This window comes from Pteropus alecto, unplaced genomic scaffold, assembly GCF_000325575.1.
Source record: "Pteropus alecto unplaced genomic scaffold, ASM32557v1 scaffold279, whole genome shotgun sequence".
Lineage (NCBI taxonomy): Eukaryota > Metazoa > Chordata > Mammalia > Chiroptera > Pteropodidae > Pteropus > Pteropus alecto.
In genome coordinates, this window is record NW_006443262.1 from 1,442,999 (window position 1) to 1,468,394 (window position 25,396).

A 25,396-nucleotide genomic window follows, 5' to 3' on the forward strand; every position below is an offset into this window, starting at 1 on the left:
TTCTCTCCCTTTTCCCTCTAATTGGTACAGACCTGGGACACAGAGAGACACCCTCCACTCTGCAGCTTTCTCTGGCAAAGCACATCTAAGCATCACCTGAACCACAGAACTGACAGCAGACAGGATTAGGGAGTGATGATAGAAGGAATTTTAAAGTAAATCCTCCAGCATCCATCAAGTAACCTCTTTTACAGGAGTCTTTTTCTCTCTCTGTGTCTTGACCCCCGACCCTCTCCACACAGAGTGAATGTGAACTCTAGCAAAACAGTAGAGAGCGCTATGAACAGCAACTATAACCACTAACCAGTAGAATGGTTACTAATTATGAACCAGAGATAAAAAAAAAAAACTTATGCACCATTTTTGCCAGCTTAAGTCACCGATATGATCAGTGACATTTACAATGCTCAGGAAGTACAGAGCGCACTCTAGCTCCAACCCATCTGTGTTTAAACCATGGTCCTACCACTTTCTGGTCAACTTCCTTCTGCTACTCTAGCCTCGGTTTTTTCATCCTTAACATGAGGATAATAACATCAACTACCTCATAGAGTTACTGCAGACCCTATACTAGCAACTTTATCTGTGGGCTATTATTATTGTTGTTGTTTTATTATTATTATTGTTATTATTATTATTATTATTATTGAGCCCAGTTCCATTCTGTTTATCTGAGAATAAAGGAACCTTGCAGATAATATATTTAAATGTCACGCTCAATTGAGAAATTCTCTGACACCTTAATTCATAAGGACTTGATAATATCGAGAGCACTGAGAGAGAAGCCACCTTCTAAATTCCACTATTTCTCTTTATAAAGCTGTTATTATTCTAGTGGCTCAAACAGGAGAAAACCATGCTTTACAACCTATCACAGAAATAACAAAGTTCATACAGGAAATTAGGAATATGGTTTTTCATCATAAGCTTTTCTGTACTATTTGGTTTCTAAATCGTGTGTCTATAATAATTTTTTTGGAAATGAGCACATGGTCAATAAGATTTCTCTTCTGGTGACTAGCACACAAAAGAAATTCCTAGATTCCTGCCTTCAACCTGTGTGTTAATTTGAAGTCAAGTGGACCGAATGGCCGTTACTGAAAATCTGCAAATCCCTGGACTCAATAACAAAACATCTTTCAGGATTACATGTTACACAGTATTTTATACTTCCTCAGTTTTAGCTAATGTTGAAACAGGAAGAAGAAAAAAAAAAAAAACAGTTAATTGTTGCTGTCAGTAACAGCATGCTCTTGGCAAGAAAATAGATAAATACAACTACAATTTTCTTCAAATATTTGTTGGTATTTTGTTGGTCTTACCAAATTGTGTACAACTGAATCAATATTTTAAGAACAGGAAACTAAATCAAATTAAGGAGAACATTTTATTCAATTAAGCTATTTGGCTTAAGAACAAAGAAATACATCTTATCAATGAGAGCCATTTCTGAAGACCCTCTCCCAACCAGGGGGAAAAAAAAAATCTAACCATAAACTGGAATTCTTGATTGCATGAGAGATGAATAAATTACACTTCTTTGAAAGAGCCAAACTGAACAGAATTTATTATTGAATCCAGTTGCTAAGGATTTAAGAAATTGAATGTTTATATAACTCCTATATCTTAGATATTTCTAGAGAAAGCTGGAATCTGATACAGCTACAAATAAGAAATACAGTACTAAATTATGGAATCTCACTCGATTTTATGGTGGGATTTACAATACGTGGAAAGAACTAACCAATTTGTTGGATGGTTAGGAGATGGATACAGAAAGGTATGCAGAGTTAAACCGCAGATTTTAAGAAAAAATTTGCTTCAATTAGTTTGCTTTTGCTAAAATGAAATGAAAATAAAAAGCAGATGTAAAAACTGTAACCACATAATATTATTCACATTACAGCAATAACAGTAACATGCCATACTTTCTTCTGAATGTGACCACATGCTTTGTTTTACGCTAAGGGAATCAGAAATGTAAAAGCCAAATGCTGCTTCTAAAACATTGCCATAAAGTTAAGAGCCAGGCCATGGCATCTACATAGAGAACATTGTAATCAGCAAGCTCATTAGGAAAAGGTTTCCTCTCTGCCTCTTTTACAACAACCAACACCTCCATGATCTTCCAGTCACATTTCTGGAGTCCCTCAAATTATTCTCACTCAGGTATATTTGTCATCCTAGGCTCATGTGCTTACCAACTAAATACCTTATAGTTACCATAGACAGATTAGTAAGAAAGTCTGTGTACTTCAACTTGTTTGGGAAACTATTTTCTTGACCAAAATTTTAAAATCTCCAAAGGAATTTTTTAAATATCATGTCTTCATGAAATAATCTTTTCTTTCTCTGTGCTCTCCCAGCATATACTTCCTGTACTTTTCCTAAGATCAGTTCCCACACTGTGGTACTTTTTGTTTCATTGTGTGGTCACTCCACAACTTGTTCTGTGTTTACATCCTATCCTCCAGTATCTTATAAAGGTCAGATTTGAAGCCACATACTAATCTGGATACTTAACATCAACAACTGCCAGCATCTCCTATGAAATAAGCAGGCATCCAGTCATGTTTTGATGGCTTGTACAGGGACTGGACAAGTAATAGAAATGCATGCAGTAGGCCTCAGGGCCTGTAATATAATAGGAGTGGTAGATACTGTAGCAACTGGAGAATTTGTGCTCCATAAAAAGCTTAGTTGCTACTCAGCACAATCTTATAGTTGGTCAAGCAAGGATTCAAACCTAATCTTGCCAGATTTTCTAATTTTTCAACTAGAAACTTGGATTTTTATATTGGTTTACCCAAAAATGGGTAAAAAAAGAAAAAAAAGAAGATTGTTAACCTTGTGTGGGCTTGGAGAAAGGAAACCCATCAATGAGCTAAATTTGCCCTGCAGGCCACCAGTTTTTGACCTTCTACTATATAATTGAAGTCTTCTCCTGGGCCTCTCACCCCTTCTGCATCAATCACTAGTTCTTCTTTCTCCTCTCCTGTTCCTCACTTGTGGAAATGGACTTTCTTGATATTCCTTCTGCATGTGCTTTCTCTCTCTCTCCTCTGAACCACCACAGCACTCTGCTTATAGCCTTCTATTCTGCTACCTTGTACCACAGATACCTATGTATAACTTGTGCCTCCTGTAAGTTTTATTATTATTATTGTTATTATTATTATTATTATTATTATCAGCAATTATATAACCTTAAATTTAGAATGATGAAATCTGAGAATTAAAAGGAACCTTGCAGATAATATATTTAAATGTCACGCTCAATTGAGAAATTCTCTGACACCTTAATTCATAAGGACTTGATAATATCGAGAGCACTGAGAGAGAAGCCACCTTCTAAATTCCACTATTTCCTTAAATAAAGCTGTTATTATTCTAGTGGCTCAAACAGGAGAAAACCATGCTTTACAACCTATCACAGAAATAACAAAGTTCATACAGGAAATTAGGAATATGGTTTTTCATCATAAGCTTTTCTGTACTATTTGGTTTCTAAATCGTGTGTATATAATAATTTCATGAAAATGGTTAATTTTACTACATATTCAGACGTGTTTGGCTAAAAAGTGCTATGAGGGAAGTGCAGATCGCGTGTTCACGTCTGACCACGAAGAAAGATGCCAGACGGTCAGCATGAAACTTCACTCCCTCAGCCACGCTCAGGGATAACACGCGATCACACCACTCTGGTGTTGTAGCCATTTCGTCTGATTTCTCAGCACACTGGGCTTATGGGGAGTAACTGTGATCGCATCTCCAGAATGTACTGGCAGGAACAGGACACAGGTGGCTCTATCAAGAAAAGTAGAAAGTGCTAATCATTTCTTCCTCTTCTCATCTTCAAAACATCTCACATAGAACTCTAAAGGAATCAATTTTGAAATACAAACATGACTTTTTTTGCGGGGGGGGGGGGCGCTTTCCCTTTCCTCAAAATGACAGTCCAAACTTTCATCCCTCTCAAGGATCATGTGACAGGAATATTTCCACAAAAACCATACCTTTAACACACAGTGGTGTGGTTATTACAAGCTCACACTGAGTGTTCATATTTGAACTCCGCCTCCACACACGCCCCATGTGGTTTTGGGCTATTCCTTTAACAGTCACCTAATGACAGATCCAGCATCACAGGAGGAAGCACCCTGTGCTGAGCTGCAAGGAGCTGTCACAGGCTTCACAGAGCTTACCCTTCTGCTGGGGGAGTGAGGGGGAGGCAGCCAAAATAAACACACAAACAAATACTTGACACATAATTCAGACGGTAAATGCACTGAAGGAAAAAAAATACCCCCAAAGCTTTAGAACAACCTCAGGTATTATGTTTCTCCTTCCCATAAAAGTATAATCAAAAAGTCTAATTGTGGAACAATGTCATAAAAACATAAGCTAAGTTTAATACAGGTTTTTTGCTGAATCTGTAATGAGAAACTTATAATACTCCATTTTACCTTGATTTAATAATATATGTGTGACTTAAAATGATATATGAGGTCTTTCTTTTTATCAGAAACTCTAAGTAATGAATTCATATTTTAAATTAAAGCATATTCTGATATTAGATTACTGAAAGTACATTTTAATGAAAGCGTACCTATCTCACATGCACTTTTCTCCATGACAAGGCAGCAAATGACAAAAAGGTCACACAGCTCACTGGATGGAGCCCACTTCGTTCTCAAATTTCTAATTCTAAGTGACTTTACATCTCAATGAATACCACTGGCGAACCCTCCCAACACCATTTACTACATTTTTAATGTCTCAATAAATATAATAAACAGGTCTTAAAATTCTACATCCCATGTAAAAAGAACACTTAACGGTAAAAAAAAAAAATCTCCTAAGAGACACACTGAAACACTTAAAAAAAAAAAAAAAAAAAAAAAAGGACATGAGGCGATTTCTAAGTGAGCCTTGTAAACTTGAGTTTCATAAAGAAACCAGACACTGGGAAATCTACTTGGGAAAAAAAACATTGCCCAAATTAAACTCAATTTTTGAGACTATTAAAAAAATAAATAAATGATTATGGATAAATGTTTTTATGGCAATTGATAGGCAAGTGAAAAAGCTTGTGTCTCCAAGAATGAAACCAGAAACTCTATGAAAAAGACCTGGAGTTTATAATCTACAACTTGTTTGGTAGAAAATTTCATCAGAAAAACATTATTCAGCAGCAGCCCAACAGGGTAAAAGAAATGTTTCACGTGCGGGCTAACAAAGTACCTGGAGAGAGAGTTACCATAGAACATCCTTAAAAGTTCCCGCAGTTTAGAAAGGGTGTTTCAGGATTTTTAAAGAAGTATTCTTATGTTTTACACTCATAGCTAGAAACTAGTTTAACATCAGGAAAATATCTTCAAAGCAATAAATGGAAGCATCTGTCCATGTCTCTACTTAGATTCTACTTATGTCCCTCATTAAGATGCATTTCACCAATAAAGCCAAGCCCCTTTCCACCCTACTGTCACATGCCACCCAGAGCCAACAGTGACAAATGTGGAATGTGACTGACTCCCACAGCACAATGATTAAGAAACCACACAATTACAAGAGATCCCAGCCTTTCAAGTTTCCGAAACAAATCGCTCTCCTTGCAGATAAAGCATGGTCCAAAGATGCAACGAGGCTCAACTTCTAAGAGATGCCGATATAAATAACTCGCATATTTGTCACCATTCAGAAAACAGAAATGGGCACAACCGAGCACTAACTCAGCATTTCGGTAACATCGAAAGAAAACCCAAGATCCAGGACAATCAAATCTGCCTCAGATACGGTCTCTCTGAACATAAACTCGCATTTCTCCCTTTCATCTCACTCTCAAACTCCATCAGAAGGAAGAGCTTCTGCATTTTACTGCTTCCACTGTCACATGTCAAAGGCTTCTTGTGGAAACTGTTCAAAGTAATGAAACGAAGAAGAAAATCTTCAAGTTCTCTCTCCTCCTCACTGGGCGCCCAAGCTCTGAGTTTCAAACACCTCCAAAGACTACAAATGCAGCTTGTTTCCTAAAGAATGCAGGAAGGAGAGGACAACAAATATTGACTGGGTACTTAGTATGACATGTTATTTGTTTGTGTGTGTGTGTGTGTGCATGTACACCTGTTTACAGAAAATAATTCATTTAACAGCTCTTTCTACTAATGAGGAAACTGAAAAATATGAAGAGATTTGTCCAGGTTTACTCAGCTAACCGGTGGCAGAGCTGGGGTTCAAATCTGCTTTGGCTTGGGTCGCCATAACAAAATATCACAGACCAGGGGGTTTAAACAGGAACTTAGTTCCCACAGGTCTGGAGGCTGGGGCTAGTAAGGGCTCCCCTCCGGGTCTGCAGAGAGCTCTGGTCTTTCTTCCTCTTATAAGGACGCTAATCCCATCACAGGTCCCCACCCTTATGACCTCATCGATACCCAGCTCTTGATGTCATGGCATTGGGGGTCAGGACAAGGACATATGAATTTGGGAAGGGGACGCATTTAGTCTGTAACAAAATCCAAGCATCTTGGCCCCAGAACGCATATTCTTAATTGTTTGCTAGACTGCTAGACTGGAAGTAGAGGGAAACCCAGGGATGCGAAGATACTAGAGAGACACAAGGAAGAAAAAAATACACTTAGAGAATGAATACACAATGAAAGTGAGCATAGCATCCCCAAGGACTGTACTAAGCTGACATTTTGTATTTCCCTATATAATGTTGTGGTAGCAGAGATCGAGCTAACCGTTTCCTGTAACAGTTGAAGGTTATTCGCTTCCCTTCCCATAATAGGTAAGGGACTTTTCAGTGTCACAGCTGACTTGGCACAGACCACAGGCCCTGGTTGGTCACTCCCCTTATAGCCCGCCAACCAATCAAAATACACTTTCCTCATATAGAAAGAACATGCAAAGGATGTATATAAAAGGGAAGCCCCACTGCGATCGGGGCTCAGGCTTTGGATTTGAGTCCACTGGGCTGGTGCCGGCACCAATAAAGCCAATATATGCTGCTTTCTGCTTTATAGCCTTGGAGTCCCAGCTCTATCCTGTCCCGGCTCTCTGTCTCAGCATCCTGCAACACTCTGAGCAATTGATAACCGAGAAAAGAGACACAGAAAGTCCCAGGTCCTAAGCATCACAGGCTTTTTACAGGTATTCATGACCTGCCTTAGTTCAGGCTTAGCCTAGACTGCTTTTTCTATAAAAATATTGTTTATGTTTGTTTGGTTCAAACAAAAACAAGTAACACCATTAATTAATCATTTTTTTTAATGGTCTTCCTCATTTAATTCACAGATATGAAAAAACCCATTTCATTTCTCTAAGTAACAGAATCAATAAGAAACTAAGGGATTTGTATGAAATGATACATAAAGCAAGAAGTGAAATTTATTAAATTTATATTTTCCAATGTTTTAATAACTCTAAAAAACAAAACAACAGGCAGCCCCAAAAGTATTATGCGCGTATGCCGGTTGTGTTTGCATATGGTGCACATTCTCATTTCATTAGGTAGCGCAGGTCCTCGTTCTGAAATCAGTTAACACACCGCAGAGAGCACCCAGCTGAGCATCACAGGGACAGCAGCACCTTCCCGTCCTGCTGAGGGGCAAAGCCCCTGGCTGCTTCATCCAAAGCCTCATCTCTCCACAGGAATGGAAATTCACTCCCTCTTTCTGGACCATGTTACACAACAATCAGTAACTACAGTTGCGGGGGATTCAAATCAGTGTTTATTTCCATCTCTCCAGATGCTAATAAAAAGATTTCATTATGAAAGATATTAGAATATGAATCTTGTTTGCCAAAAGCAATTCTCTTTTTAAGTACCTGTGAATTTAGGTGATTTCTTCCTACACAATTATGGATGAGGAATAAGGATGAGGCTTTTAGCTCTGAGCCCCTTTGAGGGAGGTTAGTGACAGATCAAGAGAACAGCAAGTGGATGCAGATGCCAAAGAGGAGTCACAATGAACAAACTTCACTGGACTTTCTGGTCTACATCTGAAAGCTTGTTATTGTCCTTGGAAGATCCCCTTCACCACGTTTTTAAAATAAAAAGTGAAAAAACAATCATTAGGTTTAGAGATAAAAGAATAAAAATAACCGCAATTTTATTAGCTGTATCAACTATATTTCTGATGGAATATTAGGTGTTTACATAATTATATCATTTAATTTCAAAACATATGATTTTGGTAAATCATGTTTAAACAGCCAGAAATTTCAACAAGAACGTAACTTAGCATTCATTGTCCATGGGCCCACAATACCAGGTGGCTTTAGACAAGACACACGTGAAGGAACAGAGGAACCCAGGCCACCCATACTCTGGGCTGGCCAATCCGAGAATAACAGGCTAGATGACTGGAATCAATCCCCGCACTGAGAACAGTTTAAAATGTTGGATAAAATATACTTATAAAATATCTTAAAGGCATCAAAGAACTGGCAGGATAGTAACTACCATGCTAAACAAGAAAAACTGGAGAAAAATGAGCTAGGTCAGAAACTGCTTCAGTCCCTGGAGTATCTGCCCATCCTAACAAATCTGAACTTTCTACTGACAGCTTCGTGAGGCTGGAAGTGTGGGGGGCAAATATTAAAGCTCTGGGCCCACCCGCAGTACAGATTCTGGACACCTCGCCCCTCCCCCAACAATAAACTGGGACTCAGAGGGCTACTCACGCAGGAAACAAACTCAGGGGGTAGATGAGCAGTGAGCAGTGCCAGAATCGAACACTTGAGCTTAATATAAGGCAACCTTAAACTTCACAGTGTCCCCAAGCTTTAGCACAAATTAGGGCAAACCCTCTCTGAAAGGCACCTCCTTCATTCTAGACTGGAAATTGTTCTTAACCATTGGAGTGGGATTTTTCAGAGGTGGCACACCACAGTTTCACCCTTCCCACCGAAAAATTGTTATAATCTGCGTGATAATTTAGAAGTTACCAGGCACATTCATGACCACATTCAAGCAGCTCCGTCGTTCACTGTAACCTCTGATACACACACACACACACACACACACACACACACACACACACACACACACGTTAATTATTTGAGGCTGCCTCACTTACATTTGCCCCATTAGTAAACTTAATCAAGAAACTGATCCCCTCTCCCCTTCCGCCATCAGTGACCCTGGACTCTATGGTGCTATCGTGGGAAGTAACCTGTGTTCGCCTGCGAGTCTGAGCGTGATGCGGTACCCACTCAGTGGACATGACGGCAAGGCCGAAATTACACCTTTGGCAACTATAACTCAAACTTCCACACTAATCACTCCAATGGGGCACTTTAAAATACAAGTGTTACAATGTAAATTCAACTCTAAGTTCTTCTAGTGTTAACAGGAAAGAAGAGAAACAGAGACAATAATTCCTGCCTTTTTTTTTTTTTTTTTTTTGCAATATTATATATGCCTTGTTTTAGAGATACTGATGCTGGTTAACCAGTAGGAAAAGCACAATCTTGGAGAAGTAGCACATCAGAATGAACAGAACAGGACCGGTTAGCGAAAAGGGCTGGGTGCAAGTCTGGTCCGTTCCATTACAGAGCTATGTGACCTTGAGAAATAAACTTGACCACTAAAAGTTTGCTCTTTTGTAAGATGACATTGGAGGTCTGGATAAATTGCGTGGCTGCTTCTACATCCATAAACAATGATGTTTATGCTTCTGTGGATTTCTCAGTGGAGGCATATCCTGATAGAAGTCGAGTTTATTCTAGAGGCCACAAGTGTTTCACATAAGTAAATCATGGTTCCAGACAACATACTGAGGCAGAACAAGACTTTTTTCACTGGAAGACACACTGCTTGCTTCTTCAGACTTTTAAGGTGGCCATTTTTTAGAAAACCATGTTCAGGGTTTCAAAGTGACTCAAGCAATTGCTACACATCCTAATAGGATAAAGTTTATGCATAATTCTGTGTGACCCTTCAACTAGTGACATTCATACTATGTTATTGTTAGCACTGCATGTTAAGCTAGCAAATTTTTCAATGAACTCTCGTTGGCTTTACCACAGACACAGATGTCAGGCGGCCTCCTTTGTTCATAAGGTTCTCATTATTAACTCAGCCTGGGCTGAATATTTGACCGAAGGAAAGGACCATATCATTATTTTCAGATTTCATTCTATGATTTGACTGGGCTACATCTGCCAGCTTTAGAAACGCCAAGTACTTGGCGCCGGGCTCAGTGTCCTGTTCCATGACTACTACCCCCGATGCTTTAGCTAAGGAAGTCTCATCACCATCAAAACAGTTTAATAAAAACTTAAATTGTGATTAAGAGTTACTCATCAATTGACAGGGCATACCAAGCTTGTGCTGTTTATGAATTCTTCCACACAATATGTGAAGCCTAACAAATAGAATCCACATTCACAAAAGGGTAATAAGCTAGAAAGACAGTTAAATGTTTTCACGATTTATAAGGTCTGTGTTATACTTGAAACCACATTTCTTTAATAGGTAAACTGGCATTCCAGTAGATAATTCAATCTGCTTTAAATCTGTTCTAAGGCTCCGGACAGCTTAAGGGACATTCTGAATATAAATTTAATTCCTCTGTTCACCTTTGGGCAACATCTCTCCGCATAAATGTGATAAGAGGATATGGCATAGGAATGACTGTCAATTGCAGGGTAGAATTCAAGCATTAAAATATTGACACTAAAGCCACTTAGAAAATGTTAAAAATCACCCTAAATCCAAACATAAAAAATATTTTATAAGCCCAATTAAAGATATAAGTTAAAACAACAACATAAAAGAAATAACAAAAGGTCACTATGTTATTGCTTCCATGTGTCTGGATCACCAACAATAATATAAGTGAGCAAGAACACTTTGAAACTATCTTTGATGGTTATTAGAAAAAATTAATTCAATCCTTCTATGTGTAAAAAAGCTCAGAGGTTTATACTATAGTGGTCCCAAATTACTAAAAGAAAAGGGACCAATTTTTCCATCCTAAAAAGTTACACATGGTAAATCTGCTTTAGTGATTCTTTAAGCATCTCACAGTATCTTGGAACAGGAGGACTGGGAGTCCATGCCCCATCACCTGCCCAGTGTTTTAAAGACATCTAAGACAAATGATCATTCGGCCTATTGAACAATTTTGAGTTTTCATTTCATTACTTAATATGGCAATCCAGACTTCTATCTGACATCTTTAATCATAAGGACATTCTTAAAACAGCAACAAGCAAAACAAGCTTCCTTGTAATTCTTATTAGAAAATTTTAGGTTTACTTCCTCTTCTTTATGTAAGCTTATCCGACACTTGAGATTCAAGTCTCAACATAGATTTCTCTCCCGTGGACTCTCTTTTTCAGGTATTTTCAGTGGTTGAGGCACATCCTGCTATGCACCTCTCGCTACTGTTTATCAGTCACTCTGTGACCATGGCCTCTGGAATTAAATACCTCAGATACAGTCTAGCTAGTTACAGAGCACAGTAGGAATAATACTACTTACGAATAAAAAATTTGAGTATTTATTAATGCAGACTAAATATATCACACGAGAATCAGGCTCTTAGCAAGATATAGAAATAACAGAAAAGCCACATTAATGGTAAATCTTCTAGTAACAGACATGGGAGAAAGTTGGTAACACAGGAAATGTACTAACATCATCATACACAGAAACTCTAAGTTTGAAATAATTTTACCACCAAACATCATATCCTTCAGCCCAAATTTTAATATTCAAAGATTGAATTTTTATTTTTATACTTACCATGTTGTATGTCTTTCATATCTAAATGAAGGCTGGACATTAATATCCCAACTGCTTGTGACCTTTTGTTGCTTAATAACTTGACAACCTGCCCAAGAAAGAAAAGGAGGAAGTATTAATTTGAATTCCAACAATATACTTAATAATGTTATTTTTAATCCTAAATGAAGAACAAATAAAGGCATTAAAGTATTCAAAAATTATTTGAAAGAGCTTCTGGATTTTTTATCATCTTCAGAATCTACCATCCTTCCTCTAGTATTCACTATCAGCCCTGATATGTCATGCTATTTACCAGTATTTTAAGAGCCTGATCTGTCAACAGGGAAAATTTCTAATAGTTTAGGAAATTAGTTTGACCTCTGTAAAGTAACAATTACACATTTGATAATTCGCAGACTGAGATTTAAAAAGTGTTCCTTTTTTAATGTGGAGTCTTGAAACACTTGTCGACAAGTGAAGGGCAAAATAAAGCACATACACAGAGAATGTAGTAGTTCAGATGGGTCTGACCACAAAATAGAAAATGTGCTTTGATCTAGGCCTTTTAGAAAGCTTACTATTTTACTGGCAATCCCTCTCATTCTGTATTCAGCGCACACTCCAACTAATTAATAGAGGGATATGAGCGTCCAACCCAAAGGGCCGTATCAGCTCAATCTCAAATCTGGCTTTCCGAAGCGTCCTGAACAGTCATGCGACCCCACGAGTTTTCCTGAAACAGAGGTGGCCATACTGCTATCAAACGAACACATTTAAACGAACACATTAAATGTTTTCCAGACCCTAACGTACCACTGATAGAACCCGCTTGGGAAGGAAGTAATTTCTATTTATCATCAGCATTTCGTTATAAATCTGCTTAGAAAAACACTGGAGAAAAAGAAAAAAGGTTACAGTCAAATTATCAGAAGTGACAGCTGCCCTGACAGCTGTCACATATGTTGACCTTGTCTTTCTTTTTGGTTTAAGTTGGGTCAATCAGGAAACTAATAAAATAATTGTGCCCAGCTGTCACACAAATTCACAGAGTCAAACAGTCTTCTTAATAGCAATAACAGCATTTTTGGTTCCCTAGTGGGATGGGAGTAGAGAATAATACAAATGACTTTCAGAAAAACAAACCACAAAAATTTCCAGTCACTTCTGAAAGCCTTCTGTGGAAAGGGAAAATACCCCATAAGTGGCAGTGCTTCCTCAAAAGAAAAAGACAACATATAGATTTTGATTCTTAATTTGCTCTTTAAACATTTTATTAAATTTCAGCTACCAAAAAACACCTTAGAACTTGAATAAGAATGAATTCACATGCCAAGTATTTCTATCAATGGTGTTATCCTCTTCAGGGGTGAAAAATAGAAACTTAGTATGAGAAAAACAGAAGACATGTATTTTGTCCTAAAAACACTTTCTAACTTCAGATCAGTGCAGTCCGGGCCCCCTCTGTGCAACCTTAACAAAACTGCTTTAATTACGTCCCTATCATTTTCTGATTCCTAAATGCAAAGGGCACATTTGAATCCATGTGTCATTTGACCTTCCCGCCGTGCTGACGGGTTGCTCAAATCTTAGAGAAACTCTACCCTGGGGCTCCTACAAGGCCTTCTCGGGCTTTTCCAAGGTGAATTACTCTCATTTCACCTTAAAAATTAGCATATTCCAGAGTTCTATTCTCATTGCTTTATTCTCTTCACTTTATGACCTGTAATTTTCCCTTCTATAGACAAACATGCTTGCACTTGGAAAAGTATTCTTTTAACTGATCTTCAGCTCCCTAACATCCTACCTTCCTAACAGATATTTCTCCTTAATTACCCCATAAGTCATTTGACATGTCTAAACCCAAACCTGTCATCAGTTCTACCCCCAAAATCTACCCAGCTTCTTCTCTTTTATTCCATATATTGAGGTAATGGCACCACCATTTTCCATTTACCTACCAAATTTAGACGTTGAGATTCTTACCTCTCTTTCACCTGCCTACTCCGTTCTGTAAACTAGTCCTGTCAACTGTAATTCCAGTATATCTTTGAAATTCGTCTTTCTTCCTCAACTCTCTTGTCAGCTTTTACCTCTGTATTATGTCTTACATAAGTCAATGCAAAAAATTTCTAACTAGTCTTCCAAAATGTGATCCAGTGGCTATTAAAATGTGTTCCCTGGACCAGTAGGCATCACTATCACCTGAGAACTTACCAAAAACGCAAAATCTTGGGCCCCATCACAAACGTACTAATCAGAACGTTTGGATGTAGTAAGCATCAATCTGCATTTTTAAAAGCCTTCCAAGTGATTCTAGAATCACTAATCAGTCTCATCTTTTCCTATCCATTCTCCAAGCTGATTTCCAAATGCCATCTCTTAAAGTGCCAATGTTTGTGTGTCACTTCCTCGCTTTTTAAACATGTGTCACTCGTGTAAGGGTTACTCTTTTTTTTTTTTTGAAAAGTAATATAATTAGTGAATTTCATTTAAAAAGTCACAGACTGCTTCACAGTTCATACCTGAAACTTGATTTATAATTCAAATGAACTTGATTACAAACTGTATTTTACATATAAATGCCTACGGATATAACTATACATCACATTCCAGAAGGCACACATACAGGAGAGGACAGGTGTCTGAAAGGATGGACTCCACAGCTCCTGGAGTAACTCAACCTTTACACTAGGAACCACAGTCGGTATTCATCCTTTTTTAAACACACTAAATAATAAGAACCTGAAGCTATCAAACTAGAATCTTCTTAGAACCCAGTGACCACAAATGCAACGGGGTGGGGGCAAGAGCTGACTCTTACAAGATGACCTCAGAACCCTTAGCTGAAAAATGAAAAAGCAGAACTAACCAATTTGAAATCCACAAAATTAAAACATATAATCAGGAAACAAGGTTTATTTTCAATGATCTAAATTCAAATCAGAATCAGTTAATTGTATTAATAAGTTTTTACCTTAAACTCCCCCATGAGGTGGTACCGTGTGGGGATTATGAGCAAGAACTCGAAAATAAAGCAGTATTTCTCAAATGTTAATGTGCACATAAATTATCTGGGATCTTTTTAAAATGCAGATTCTGATTCCTAGGTCTGGGTGGGGCTTTCTGGAAAAGCTATCCTCAACTCCTAAAGCCTCAGTTTCCTCATCTAAAAAATATAACAGCAGCATCAACTTCAAAAAGCTGTCGTGAATATTCAACATGATAATGCTCTTGACACTCCTAGCAATATGCCTAGCAAACAGTGTACTCATTACAATAATAATAACTATAAGAAGTTAAATACTTAGAAAAGCATTTTAAATGTTTTCTTAAAAATGAAATTTCTGTCCACTTTTCATTACTGAGTTTAATTTAATGAAAGAATTGATTATCTTTATTTCTTCCCATGTAATTTCCTAAGAAATTCAAACTCTTATTAGTTCAGAGTATTTTTCCAGTGGTTGCAAATGATTTCTTCATATATATCCTCTTCTCTGGCATCCTACATGACCAATGACACATCTGCTTTGAACAGGTGCAATATTAGGCCATGGAAGAGAATAAAACCTCTATTAAAATGCCTCCTAAACAATTTCCGTCTGTAACAGACCAGATTCCCTCTGTAGATTGTCCATTTAATCTGACACTCTGGAGCCTAATGGCAAGCTATAAATCTTAGCTAAAATTTTCCGTCCTGTTCTACATTCAGTTCTCTCTCCTCATACACATTCTTTGGCCTCTACATCTTTTTTTCCATTGTCCTCTCTAACTTTTTATCCTTTCTACAATATCATTTCATCCATTTCTCTTCCTGCCTCAGGAAATAATATTTTTCATTGTCTTTAGATGGTTACTTTTCCAATTATTCCCCTGGATTCTCTCTTCTACTTCCTACCACCTAACCTATAAGCACCCTCTCCAGCTTTTATTTAAATTGCTTTTCTCTATAGTCCAATAAGCACATACACCGTCTTTTGAAAGGGCTCACATATTTGTTGTACGGACAGCTCACAGTTCTGAGCCACTGTTCTGAGTCTTTACCTCCTGGGTACTTCTGTTTGGAGACCTTCCTTCCTTCTTCGACTCTACATGATCAAATTCTAAGCACAAAATAAGGGACCCTGTAGATGGTCTCATGTTTAAGAACTTATACCACAAAGTCTTGTTCATCTGTTGCTTTCAGTTTTATATCTCACATATGAGCAAAATCATATGGTTCTCAACTTTTTCTGTCTGATTCATTTCACTTAGCATGATAATCTCAAGATCCATTCATGTTGTAGCAAATGGCAGCATTTTATCTTTTCATATGGCTGAGTAACATTCCATTGTACATATGTACCACGTCTTCTCTGTTCATCTTTTTAGCAACATAATTTCTGAGCTATACCTGGGTATATGGTTAGTCCACTAATATAACATTTTTCACAGCCTACTTTATACCTGGGTATAGCCATGAGACCAAGTTAGAGACAATGGAAAGTAGGCAGCAACAACGCACAGCACTCAAAAAGTGCTTCCCACTTCCTCTTTCTTCCTCTTGGGCTCGAAGGCAAAACCATGGAAGTGAGCTGTCCTAAGCCACACTATACTCTGGCAGCAGTGAGACAAGAGCTAGGAAATGGTCCCTGGATGACCTAGTGGAAAAGAGCCACTCTTCCGCGTGGGTGCTCACCCACTCAGACGTTTCCATGAAAGAGGAAATTCACTTTCCATTTTATGTAAATCATAGTGGAGGCAGCCAAACCAATATTTTAACTAACACATCCACTAAGCACAGGCATTCTGTTAGACATTGCGGTAAATGCACAAAAGACTGAAGAGACAAACTCATCATCGTCTGTCCAACCAACTCTATCTCAGTCAGGGATACCACCGCCCCAGCCATCGCTATGGAAACCTTGGACTCATTCCTCCTCACTAAAAGAATTTATATAACTTGCCTCAGAGTCATATCAAGACATAGTAGAAAACTGATGTGAACTATATTTATTATGTCAGTAACCAAAACCACATTTAAATAATTATTTAATCGGTCCACAATGGTGTTCGTTAATTCAGAATTTTTTAAAAAAAGTATATATTTTATTTATGTCACATGGAATACTAGATAATTAAGCTGATGTATCAAAGAGCTCCACATTAAATACCTAATAAGCAAGTAACTTGAAGTTTCTGTAGTTTCATACAATCTAGTAAAATCATGCAGTAAAGAAAGAAACTAAATAACATGCTCGTGGTCTAAATGCAGAATCATAACATGGGTTTTGCTTCCTAATTCCTGGTTGGGTTTTGTTTCCTAATTCCTGGTCACAAAGAGCACATTGCTTTCCTCTAAAATGGCTTGGCACAGCCTTGCTAAAAACTGAATATTAGATTAGAGGGGTAAGTGGCCAGATCCCATAAGACAAATTCTTCTCTGAGTAAAGAAAGATAAAAGTCAACTATAGAGATTAGATAGAGGTAAATTCCAAAGCGGAATTATAGAATTAAAAATTGCTGTTTCTCACATAGTTATCAGAACACAAAGCAGTATATCAAGTAGCACACAATGCACTCAACAAGAAATAGATGCAAAAGGCAGCCAAGAACACTCTAATGAGAAAGGAACTAACAGGAAAATATGAGCAAATATGAAATGGTGAAACCAAACTAAATAAGAAGCTCAAGAATGGAAAAGGATACAGAGAGGGTATAATTCCCAGACTTAGAATTTCCAATGATGTACCTGTGTAGAAGGAAGAGATCTGTAGTTCAGCCCATGTTATTGGCTAAATTAGCACCTATGTAACTATAGCATGTTCTTTAGCCAATGGATCTCAATTTCTCTATCTGTAGAATATAGTTAATAATTCATATGAAATATCCCCATAATTCAGGACAATCGTGTAATATGAATATTTTAAAGTATAAGACATTTGAAATGGTGAAGCGCCAAATTACATCTTGCACATATTCTACATGACAAAATTGCCAAACTGACAAAAGGTTATGTGCAAAGAATATACAAGAGAAGATTGTTTTGTTTTAAATTCAAATGCCAGATGTTAGTGTTAATTTAGTAAGCCAATAACCAGCAGTTATATTTTATAAAGCAGTTAAAGCACTGAGGTTATTCCAATGAGAGGAAGACAAGCAATAATAGAAAGTGATAAGGAATAAACCAAATAAAGTTTGGTAAACTCTAGAATGAAGAGAGAACAACCCACACATTGGCTAACTCCTAGCCCCTAGCAAATTTACAAAGTTCTGGTTTTCTAAGAATCCTTAGACATACTATGGGTCATCCCACAACTTTGATTTGGATTTTTTTTTTCATTTTGGAAAGATATGGTCATCTCTAGATTTTTGACCCAATGAGAATCCAGAACCAACAGACTTCCTGGTACGGCCTGATACTATTTCATGAAAACAGGAATCCTAAATCTTAAGTAGTCCACACTCAGAAGCGGAGAATGCCTGCATGAGATTTTGCAGAGCAAGAGGTTGTTTTTTTTTTTTTTAGCCTACCCACACGAGAGAGGTGGACTGCATCCTCATTCACACTACTACCTTCTCCTATTCCAATCAAAGTTAAGCCTCAGGGCAGGGTGGCGAGCATCACCGGCACCCAGCAGCACTCCAAGGCACTGCAGACCACAGGCGGCATTGACACTGCCATGCTAGAGTGCTACCTCCAGACTGTCGGGTTGGCACCAGACAATCCTATCTACTGGGGCTGCCTCAGCACCATCTGGGAAATAAAGCGGGTAGTTAACTGGTGAGATATTTGATATCTCTGATTAAGAATCCAGAAATCAACCTTGAAAATGAAGCACAGTCTATTCTAAAAAGGTTTGCCTGCTTCTTAATTTGGTCTCCAATGACCCACCACCCTCTCAGCATAGGTGGGAGCCTCCTGCTTTACCAGACCTGCTTTTGAGTCTGAATCAGCCTTAGAAGGAGACTTACAGATGGGGCATTCGGTAAGCTTACCAAGAAGAGCCTGTGTATGCTCTCCCGGTCTGTCAATCTCTCCCACATGATTGTCTTAATACAAATTTTAGACTTCAGTTTAAAAAGCTACATCTTTTGGTTCTAATAAAATCTGAGTGTCATCCCTTGACTGAATGGTTTAACTGTTTCAGCCTTTCCTGGCACCATATTTTGGTTCCGGCTTTTATTCTCATTTAGTCCAAGATCATTATGATGGTCTCCTGGTTCCACATATCAGGCTGTTTCAACTAATGAGAAGCATGAACTTCAGGTAAGTTCAAGTCAAGTCTGTGGGACATCTTCTCACTCAATAAGAACTGCTATCCATCTAGCTCTCCCCTGTTTTCTGATAATACCTTCCTCTATCATCTTTTCTCATTCAATATACCATTATATATCATTATTACATCAGAAATCAATCACACACAAACCACGTCATTTAAAAAAAGGAAATGTGTATTACATAAAATTGGCTTGGTGGGCTCTAAGAAATAAGTGCTGTACCTTGTTTAGAGAAAGGTACTCTCAAATAGAGTGATGTCTGCCCACAAGACCAGCCACACTTACCCAGACAACGGCTTGGCGATTCTCTCCTGTGCCTTTGTAGCTATTAAAGAAAAGGCGCAGAGCCAGAGGCCAATCCTAAATAAATTCGAGTTGAATGAAGTAATTAAACATCCTAATAGCTTAATACTTATAAAGTACTCGAATCATATCTGCCAAAATAACCACCATGATGTACTGATTCACAGAAGAAAGCAACGCCAAGGATAGAAAGTTGCCGTAAGACCCACAACAACAAGGCGGAGGGTGGAACTTCTGCTCGGCTCTGCCTGACTCCAAAGTTCACCCGCTTGTCCTGCGGCAGGCCCCGTGAGTCACGCACGCATGCGCCTTACAGCATCCCTGACATAAGAGGGCACCAAATACAGCACGAGAATCCACTAACAAAAAACCGAGGGGAAATCTTGGGCTTTTTGATATTTTTATTTAAAGGGATACATTTAAAAGAATTAGAAATTCAATTCCTTACTTATTATATCAATGTTTCTTTTCTTAGATGACTCTGAAGCACTTAGGATGATCCTGACGGCCCAAGCCAATAAAAAAGTATAAAGTGATCCTAAACAAACTGATTTAAAAATGGGCATTAGGTTATATTTTAATCAAAATTTTATTCTAATAGTTTGCATTTCCAAATTTCACATTTCATTTTTTTAAAAAATATTACAGTAACAGAATAAAAAGTTGAAATACCACTAAGCTCTTAAAATAAATATTTTTATAATTAAAATCGACTATTATAAATCCCCATCTTTCTCCACTTTGTAAGCACAGAAGAAACGGAACTGTTTAAACTCCTTGGATTTAAAACAAAACAATCTTCTCTTGTATATTCTTTGCACATAACCTTTTGTCAGTTTGGCAATTTTGTCATGTAGAATATGTGCAAGATGTAATTTGGCGCTTCACCATTTCAAATGTCTTGGCAATCAGAAAACAATGTTTCATCCGTCTGACAGTATGCAAGTCTGTTGAGTGGTATTCTCTTCTAAATTCCTTCTAAAAATCTGGTGTTAGATATCTGCACCATCTTCAACTTTAACATTATGTTTTTAGCATTTAAATCCACTGGGAACTCTTACAGGCTAAGAAGTAAATTATTGGAAAACCATTAAATTGTGAGTACAACATCTAAACGTTTCATAACATTGCTAAAAATATTTAGATAGTAATTGTGTCTACAGAATATGGACATTGGCCTCTTGCTTCATATTTCAGTGTTACCTCCATGGGTGACGTTAACTATCACAAACATTAGAGACAATACAGATAAAATAATAAGGGTACTGACAACTCCAAATGAATAAAAGGCTCTTATTGCGAGTATTATCACATTTATTGCCATCTTATGGTAACTATGTATTGCAAGAACACTACTTGGCACATAATGACGGGCTTCATACAATGGTTTCTCATAATAATCACTGCAAAAACCCAATATGGTAGGTAGAGATTATCACTGTCTACATTTTAGAGCTAAAGTGACTTGCTCAAGGTTACACACCTATTAAGTGGCAGGGCAGAACGTGACCCAGGCAGTCTGAGCAACTCTCCTGCACCACCTGTAACCTTCAAAATGAACAGCACACTTCTGCCAAGTCCTTTCAAACACTGTTCCTCAATATTCTGTGTTATCATATACAATTCAAAACAGATAAAACATAAGGAGAATGCATTTATTTTTAAACTGTTAGCTAAAAAGCAAACCTTAGACTGAAACCCCTGTCTGAATAGTCTACCTTATGTATTACTCAATTTCAGTGAAAATATGAAAATAAACAAAAACCAAAATAGTTTTTCCTTCCTTTAGAATTATAACAACAAAATGCCAGTGATAAATTTAGATTAAAAGTGTTATTAGGAAGAAAGTAAATATTCAGGAAATGATTGACTGCTTAGAATAAGTTTATTGAACAAAAGTGCATAATAAACTTTTAATTATTCAGTGAACGGTTATTCGGTTTGTGGCCTACTCAGGGTTCTGCTGCTTCTCCTCCTGCCCTTTAGCCATTAGCAAGCTGTTACCTTCTGGCTCTTTCACAGACACCAAACTTCATTTCTGGCTCTATCTACTGAGTACCACGGTGCTTTCAGCACTGTGAAGATACAAGGTGAAAACTGCATTCGACCCTATCCCATGGAAGAACACATTTCCAGCTTTTTTGTAAGTCTCCAATCTATTCTTGGAAATGACATACTGACTAAGCGACTGGTGGATTTCCCAAAGACCTCCTAGAGTTTGGAAGTAAAAGAAATAAATAGTGACTTGTCAGTGATCTAATTTATGGTGCTCATTTTTAGAGAATAAAAGCTTCATATGTGATTTTCAGTCTTTACAAAAAAATTGTCTTCTTTCTCATGGCACCATTTTCAGGAACTGCATGTTTAGAATTTTCCTTTCTTCAAAAATTCCATTCAAAGAAACACACTGTACCAAATAATTCTGTCACATTCTCATCCAACAAGTCAGACCATTTATTCTTCATACTCCTGAAGACATCTTCAACTCTTCTGTCCCCAAGTCTCAAGTTAGTGCTTTCCTGTTGAATAAATAGTTCTTCTAAAGTGACTACTGTTTTAAAAAATTTTATATACAACAATCGCAACGTGAAGAAAACTCAAGCAAATAATTCAATTAATTTTTGCATATGTATATACTCTTGTAATCATCACTCGGGCCACTCCACAGAACATTACCAGCATCCCTGGAGGCTCCATTCATAACTCTTCTTATCACACTGCCCCCAAAAGTCCCACTCTGACTCCCATTGTCACAGATTACTGTCGCCTGTTCCTGAACATCATATAAATGGAAATATGCTGTGTATATTGGCTTTTGTCTATAAAATCCACCAATGTTTCTGAGTAAAATAGTAGATTAATATTTTTTGTAGTTGTATGCTATTCATTTGTATAGTTATACCACAATTTATTCTTCCATTCAAATATTGACGAATATTTGGAATATTTTCAGTTTAGAGCTATTACAACAAGTGCTACTATAAGCATTCTTATACATATACTTTCGTGGACATATGAACTCATTTCTCTTGGATATACACACATAAGAGCAAAACTACTGAAACTTTAGAACTTTGTTAGACTAAGTAATGAAATAAACACGTAAAATTTTATATGTTTCAATAATTTTGTTAGAGATTTACAAATACAGTTGTGATAAAGTTACCAAACACCTCAGAACAAAATCACAAGATTAAATAAGTTACCCAGGAGCCTATAAACCAGGTAAGTGTTTTGGAAAGCTACTGCACGCGTCAGTGGTGCCCAGCAACACATCCACAGGAACACAAGCATGAAAGACAGACACACTGAGTTAGATACTACCCGAATGAGTTTTAATCCTTGACCACTGGCTAAGAATTTAGAAGCAGTGAGTATAGGAAATCACGGTGTTAGACATATCAAGTGTTTATAAATATAACTATTGCATATATTTCTAATGGAAGCTAAATAATGTCAGCACTATAGTCAGCTTCATAAAAGATACTTGATTAAAAGTAATTTTGAATGATCTGTAAGTATACAAGCATCCTTGCAAAGTACAACTGGCAAATATTTATTTCTGGATTGGATTTTTTTAGCCGCTTCATGCTGCATCACTCCTAGAATCTGTGGGTACTAGTTCACAGAAGACAAACTAAGTCAGATCAAAAGAATAAGGAAGCAAATCATTCTTTTTAAAAAGGATTCATTCAGATTCAAATAAAAGCAATTTCAGAATCAGATGCTATTTGAGATTATGAAAGTTTGTTTCTCTCAGCTCCATGCTATTGATTTTGGGGCAGAAAGAAGGCAAAGAGACTCAAGCTTCCTCCAGAACTCAACTTGGACCTTCTCTTGAAGCCCAGTCTTATTCCAAAATCTGCCTGTCCTACCCCATAAAGCTAAAATTCTAAGCTCAGTACTTCACACACAGTTAGCACTCGACAAATAGCCATGGAGTGAATTAATGTCAAATGGACTCTCTGGTTAACTTACTGCTTCTGAGAAACTCACCTATGTCACTGCGCAATGACCCAATGTGAGGGAAAGCTGTGTGTCCCAGTCTGTGATTCCATCCCAAGATAAAAAGGACAGCTGGTGTATTTAGCTTGTATATTATTTTAAAATCCAGAGAAGGGAAAGATACTGAAAATGCAGCATGATAAACAAAATACATATTAACAATCCCTCAGGGCAGGAAACTAATAATGGGCAAGACCTAGATACATAAAATCACATGGTCTATGCACAGGCTTGAGCCAGGGGTACCAGCAGCTTATATGCATAGCTGAGCCAAGATTGACCTGAAAGATAGCAAATGGCTCTTGCAAAAATGCTGAACATTTTCTAACGTCATGGCAAATCATCTGACTATACCTGTTAATTATCTGCTCGAGAATCATTCATTAACAGAAACCACCAGTGCTCAAATAAATGAAATTACTCTCATGAAAATATTATTATTACCCTAGGCTTCTAAGCATTTTTGTGTTTAATGAGACCAGAGGTAGAACTATCTTAGTCCCTTCCATGACGGGTCCAGTTGTCTAAAAGATCACATCCCTCTACCCTCACTCATCTCCTCATAGTGAAAGCAACACCGAACTTGCTGAAGACACAGAAAGGAAGGGTCACTTTCAACTTTCCAAAGGCACTTTGATGAAGAGCTAAGTGCAAAGCAGCAAACAAGAGGAAAATAAAATAAAACTCCTGGGGTAAAAAACAAAAAAACAAAAAACAAAAAACCTAGAACAGTTTAATTTATACATGGCCTTTTCAAAAAGTCTAATGATTAAGAAACATTAGTTAAGGCTGGTAATGGACCCTTACTGTGTGAGGGGCCTGAATTATGCAGTTAAATGCCTGGCCAGATTCTCTGAAGCTAAAACATTCCAAAGAGACTGATGGTACTAGCAAAGACAGAGAAAACCCCATTTTCAGGTAACTGTCTGAAGAGAAATCACTCTTCTACCAGTGGAAGAATGCAAAGAACTGAAATCATGCAAAAAAGGCTATAATTCTCAACAGAATTTCATGCATAACTCTCACAGTAAATCACTCACGGTCAAAATTTGTTTGGACATGCATCATGGACCCACTACAAGCACAAGCTAATTCCATATCAAAAACAGTCTCCTAAGCAGGGAGGAGAGGGACCTCACACATAACATAGCAGACACAAATAACCTAAAGTATTAAAAAATTATAGACACTTAGAAAAGAACATATGAATAACCAGGAATGACTAATAAATAAGTTACCAGACCTTCTGCCTGGAATTTCTTTTGCTATCCAATTCTGATATTGAGGGAAGAAGATGAGAATACAGAGGGATCCTTATTCTCAGAGGTATCAGTTCACTTCTACCACCTAAAGTCAGGAAAATATTGAGGTTCACTGATGCAAGATTATGTCTTTAACTAATCAGTAACCAATCTAAAAGAAAAGATACTTTTAAAAGAAAAGCAAACGAGTATCACGGCAATTTAAAAAAAATACTCTTTAATTGCATTTCAGCTTAACATCTTGGCCTAGAAGCCCTTCTGTTTAATCATGGAGAATGACACAGGCTTTGTTTCTCAGCTTGTACGTGGGGTTACCCTAGGACAGCAAGGAGTCATTCTTGATTCATTGCAATATTTCAGGCTTCCTCTTTTCTCCCTTTCCAGTTTTTGAACTGGAAACCAGAATACTAGCAACTAAAGTAGAGGCAGGAAAGAGAATGACTCAAGTTCGTATAACTGGTTTGATAAAACATTACTGGGGAAATAAGAAAGCTAGCTAGTAAAGAACGAAGAGGTCCTTGTTTCCTCAGAAGGGTCACAGGGAATACAGGAATTCTCCTCATCTGATTCGACACCACTTTCTAATTATAATTAATCTGTGGAGAGACTGATATGCATATATCTTTTTGGTAACGACAGAAAGTCTTTACGTATCTCCTAAAGCAGAAGTCATATGATTATTCTCCAACAGCATAATTGTGACAAGCATGACATATGTCTCTTTGCAGTAGAAAAGAAACAGACATGCAATGACTCAGACTCAATTTGGGCTTAAAGAGACACAAATTGGCATCTTCACATATAATGCTCAAGTGCACTCACCCTTCCA

The 25,396-nt window shown here is 37.5% G+C and overlaps 1 protein-coding gene across 1 annotated transcript in view; it reads right to left on the minus strand.

The window, feature by feature from the left end:
* FMN2 (formin 2) overlaps positions 1-25,396 on the minus strand; it is a 259,754-nt gene that overhangs the window by 204,706 nt on the left and 29,652 nt on the right. The window contains exon 4 of the mRNA XM_006924128.3: positions 11,759-11,846. Within this exon, the coding sequence (XP_006924190.1) occupies positions 11,759-11,846 (88 nt within the window). The remainder of the gene's footprint in view (positions 1-11,758; positions 11,847-25,396) is intronic.